The 5308-nt window shown below is 41.4% G+C and overlaps 1 protein-coding gene across 1 annotated transcript in view; it reads left to right on the top strand.

The window, feature by feature from the left end:
• Flt3 (fms related tyrosine kinase 3) overlaps window positions 1-5308 on the top strand; it is a 51075-nt gene that overhangs the window by 26612 nt on the left and 19155 nt on the right. Inside the window, exons 14-15 of the mRNA XM_023715053.1 lie at window positions 681-763; window positions 3651-3778. Of these exons, the coding sequence (XP_023570821.1) occupies window positions 681-763; window positions 3651-3778 (211 nt within the window). The remainder of the gene's footprint in view (window positions 1-680; window positions 764-3650; window positions 3779-5308) is intronic.

Raw genomic sequence — 5308 nt, 5'->3', positions numbered from 1 at the left:
AAAAAAAATTAGAATAAATTGAATCATAATGTGTTTATATAATTGGCAAAACACTCAGTAAGGATTTCTATATCATATACTTTTAGAAGGTTTTTCATTGTACCTGTTAATATTACTATATGTAGAAAGACTTTACAAAAAGCAAATTCATAAAAAGCTTGAACCTAGGGTATAGCTCAGTGGTAGAGCACATGCTCTGCATGCATGAGGTCCTGCCTTCCAGTCCCAGAACCAAAAATTCCAGAAACTAAAACCAAAATAAGCAAAAAAGGATGATAAAACAGTTTGTATCTGTCAAAGATCTATACTGCATCAGATTTTAATGTGAAAATGGGTTGAATTTAGAAAACAAGGCATGAGGTGTGGTTACTAATTCCACTTTTTTTTTGTAGCTTGTTGGGACAGCAAATCATATTTATCTCCCCATGCCTAATTTCTCTTTCATAAAATGTAACCTGAACACTTAGCTTAGGTGACAAAGCTCGTGTGATCCTTCTTACCCTGGTCAGACCAGCAGCCCCCACCACACAGATGTTCTTACTGTACACACAAAAAAATGGACAAGTTGATTAGCTATGGAACTTGGAATAAGGATCTATTTCTCTGATCAGTTATACTTCTAAATAAAGTGTCTGCTGAGAAGAATGTAAACAATGAACAAACAAATTTTTCTTTAATAGCATGCCTGGTTCAAGAGAAGTTCAAATACACCAGGACTTGGATCAGATCTCAGGGTTCAACGGGAATTCAACTCATTCTGAAGGTAATAGTTTATTCTAATTAGTAGCACATTTTAATGTCATAAAAATAGATACAAGATTTTGTGGTAGAGGGCTGGTGAGATGGCTCAGTGGTCTAAAGCACCTACTTAGAACAAGCTTAGCAAAGCACAAGGGACCATGGTTCAATCCCCAGCACCACATGCCAGCCAGCCCCGCCCCCTGGTGGGCTGAGCTGGCCACACACACACACACACACAAATAAGTAAAATTAAAATTAAAAAAAAAAAAAAAAAAGATTTTGTGGTAGGGCTGGTGAGATGGCTCAGTGGTCTAAAGCACCTACTTAAAACAAGCTTAGCAAAGCACAGGGACCGCGGTTCAATCTCCCAGCACCACATGCCAGCCAGCCCCGCCCCCAGGTGGGCTGAGCTGGCCACACACACACGCACACACACACACACACACACACATAAATAAAATAAATAAATTTTTTTAAAAAAGACTTTGTGGTAGCTATTTTTACAGAGTACAATGGCAGAGCTACTTCTTTGCTAATGTCAATGATAGACTTTATTGCTACATGTTTTCTTGAATGGTAGTAAAAAAAAAAAAATCTAACAGCTTATCATGAATTTTATGTCAGTGATCAACTAATACTGGGGCCGGGGAGATGGCTCAGTAGAATAAGTGCTTTCCTGGCAAGTGCAAGGACCTGAGTTCAATCCCCGGTTCTGAAAAAAAAAATCAACTAATACAAATTAGGTGACTATTTTCTTTGTTCCTGTCATTCTCCAGCTTCAGCCTCCTGAGTGCTGGTGTTACAAGCATGTGCCACCACACCCAGCATGTTATTCCTTTTAAAGTCATAGTCCAATTAGAGCATCCTATTACTTAATAATGGGAAAGATGGTAAATTCTGGAGTCAGGCAGAATGTAAGCTAGCTTTTGGTGCCTTCATTTTTTGACTGGATGGTTTTGCACAAGTTATTTAACAATCTGAGGTACAATTTCTCATTTATAACATGGGCCCAATAATACCTTCCTCACAGGACTGTTAGGAGGAGACAGAAGAACTTCAAGTGCAAAACACAATTCATAAAGACAGTTGGTTAGTTTGAGAGATCCAGCTACTGTAAAAAGAGTACTAACAGCTGAGTGTGGTGACCTATCATCCCAGCCAGCACTGTGGAAGACTGAGGCAGGAGGATTTCAGGTTTGAGCCTGTCCTGGACCACTTAGTAAAAGTCTGTCTCAAAATTAGAAAATGTAAATAAAAAGGGCTGGGAACATAGCTCAGTGTGAAAGCCCTGGGTTCAGTCTCCAGCATCAGAATAAAGGGAGGTGTCAAAGCAGGTAAGTGATAGGTTTTTTAATGTGCCTGGCCCAGAAAAGAAACAGGCACAAGGAAAAAGGGAAAGAGGCTTTATTATCTTTGAGGATACGGAAAGAATGTGGGGAAGATGAGGAATTCTCTCGATTGGAATAATGGGAGGCTGAGGCTTTCATGGCCTTTTGTCAGGGTGGAGTTTGAAGGGGATGTTTAGATAAACTTGAGGAGCTGACTGGGGGTCTTCCCTGAGGTGGCGGGAAGGGTGAAAGGAAATTGTACCCTGAACTAAGTTGGAGAAGAAGGGGGAGGTGGTCTTGGGAAGATGGGCTTTTGTTTTAAGGGCATCAGTCATTTTAGATGACCTTCATAATGATTTCAGCAATTCATACTAGGGCCAGAACCTATCACTAAGGAACATGCTTATAGCCAGAAAGTGTCTTCATATGGCCCTTCCTTCACAAGGGGCTGTCAGCCCACACAGATCAGCCCCAGTAGTGCCAGGAAAATCACATGACTTCAAGATACAATTAGCTTCTGATTATATCTTAGCACCTGCCACAAGGTCAGATTACAACAAATTTAACTTAAAGGTCTTCATCAGTAACTATACCTACAGACTGAGTAGAAGGCATTGCTGTTATCGACAGAGCAGAGCTGAAGGAAAAAGAAACAGAGGCCAAGGGGGAGACTGATCATTTCAGCTACTTTCTCAGGGACAAGGAGACGGAAAAGGAGACAAGTAATTCATTGGCTGGCATCAGGTTACTTCAGGTTAATTTTTTTGTGAGGATTAAAACAGAGGGAATTTCATGATCACACCAACTGAAACTGGTCTGTTTGGGGAACTTGGTTATCTATCCTGATTTCTCAGAGGTTAGATAACCCCTGTGTGCTCTATGGTGTGAAATCTTAGCAAGGGTGACTCCATTTGGGCTTGATCTCTTGAGTCCAGAGCAAGAGTTCTGTCCAAACCAACCACCACCTACCAACTTTAAGATAACTCATCTAATGTTAATGGGCTTATCATAGAAATTTTTTTTTTTTTTTTTTTTTTCCGGAACCAGGGATTGAACTCAGGCCCTTGCGCTTGCCAGGGAAGTGCTTATTCCACTGAGCCATCTCCCCGGCCCAAAGAAACAGAGTTTATTTTATTTATTTATTTATTTATTTATTTTATTTATTTTGGTGGAACCAGGGATTGAACTCAAATCCTTGTGTTTGCCGGTCAAGCGCTTATCCTACTGAGCCATCTCCCCGGCCCCTATCATAGAAATTTAATAAGGCAATTTCTTAGCTTTTGGAAAAAGTGAGGACTTGGGCTGGGGAGATAGCTCAGCAGTCTAAGTGCCTGCCTGGCAAGCCCAAGGACCTGAGTTAGATGCCCAGTACCACATAGTGTGTCCCTGCTATACTGGCCACTAAAACCAGACATAGTAGAGCACACCTGTAATTCCAGTGTTGGGGAGGCTGAGACAGGAGGATCACTATGAGTACTATGAGTCTGTGCTGTGTAGTGAGACCCTGTACCAAATAAGTAAATAAATAAAAGATTTAAAAAATTTTTGTTTTACAAAGTGAGGACTTACCCTATTTTATAGATGAAGTTGAATATGAAAACCAAAAACGGCTGGAAGAAGAAGAGGACTTGAATGTGCTTACATTTGAAGATCTTCTTTGCTTTGCATATCAAGTTGCCAAAGGGATGGAATTTCTGGAATTTAAGTCGGTAAGCTACTTTTAAAGGGGAAAAAAAATCCTGACAAAAATATAAATAAGATAATTATAAAAAAAAGACATGTGCTTAATTATAATTGGAAAACCATCTGCCTGTATTTTTTCTTGTTTATTTCAACATGTCTTACTTCATATCCTTTGTTTCCCCCACCCTGCCCTGTTCACTGTTGAAGTCACCAAGCATGTTACCCCAGCTCTTTGCTAATTACAGCCCACAGGCCAAGCATCCCTACTAGAAAATGGCTAGCATAGTGCTCTCAGACTCTCCAAATTCCCTGGAACCTCCAGGGCAGAAGGTCAAGATAGAAACCTGGTAAGTCCCCACTGAAGATGAAGTACAGCATTGTAAGTCCCTCCTGGGGTGGTAACCTGGTGTCTCAGTTACTTTTCTCTCATCGCTGGGACAAATACCCGACACCCAAAATGAAGGAAAGAAAGATTTATTTAGCTCACAGTCAGTGGAGGTTTCAGTCCACACTCAGCTGGCTCCAAGGCAGAGTGGCACATGGCAGAGAGTAACCATTTGTGGTGCTGGCAAAGAGCAGAGAGCAAAGGGAGTGGCAGCAGCTCAGACAGCTAGCCAACCTCCCTCCTTCCCTCACATTGTCATGCTGAGTATCTGCCCCTTGGCGCTCACACCTATAATCCCAGCATTGGATCAAGAATCAATCATAGAAAAAGTAAATAAATTAAAAAATAAATTTAAAAAAAAGAATCAATCATAGGGATTAGCTATCCCAGGGAGATGGCTCAGTAGAATAAGCGCCTGCCTAACAAGCGCAGGGTCCTGACTTCAATCCCTTGTACTGAAAAAAAAGAAAGAAAGAAAGAAAGAAAGAAAGAAAGAAAGAAAGAAAGAAAGAAAGAAAGAAAAGAAAATCAATCACGAACTCTGAAAGCTGCCCCATGACTGCATGAGGCTTTGCCAGGACAACTAGACACAAACCATAGCACCGGGTTTGGGGGTGCTGGAGTCCCCTTCTAGAGGTGGTTTATAGGTTCATTCTGTCCTGAGCGAAGAATTGCTAGAAAAGCTTTATTAAAGGTATGAAAAGAAGCAGACTCTGCAGTGAGTTTGAGCCAAGTAAAACCAGGACAGGAGCACACTCTACAGCATGAGGTGGGCTGTTCTTCCAGAGCACATGGGTGAAAACTCCATGTAGAATGTTCTTCCTGCATCATCCACTCCTCGGGCGGCCCTGTCCTACTGAAAACCAGCTTGCTTCCATGAAGAAGGCCACATACTGGGCTTTGGGACCTGTTTGTTGCATGTATCCTGGAATTTTGTAAATAACAGGTCATATCTAGTCCCCAGCCAGCTTTGCCATGCCCTAATCTCCTATGCTGGCACCTTTTAGGTTCTCTGTCCTGAGCAAAGACCTGGTTAAGACAAGTACAAGCAGTAGTAAAGTTTTGTAGAGTTAGGAAAAGAAACTGCTCTGCAGAACAAGTTTGGGCCAACTAAAAAAAGGAAAAGGAGTATTGTAAGGATCTGTTGGTCCCAGGGCAATCAGTTCTACTC

This window comes from Octodon degus, unplaced genomic scaffold (genome assembly GCF_000260255.1).
Source record: "Octodon degus isolate 3935 unplaced genomic scaffold, OctDeg1.0 scaffold00038, whole genome shotgun sequence".
NCBI classification, from domain to species: Eukaryota; Metazoa; Chordata; class Mammalia; order Rodentia; family Octodontidae; genus Octodon; species Octodon degus.
The sequence above is the reverse complement of the archived record's forward strand: the minus strand, read 5'-3'. Positions and strand labels throughout refer to the sequence as shown.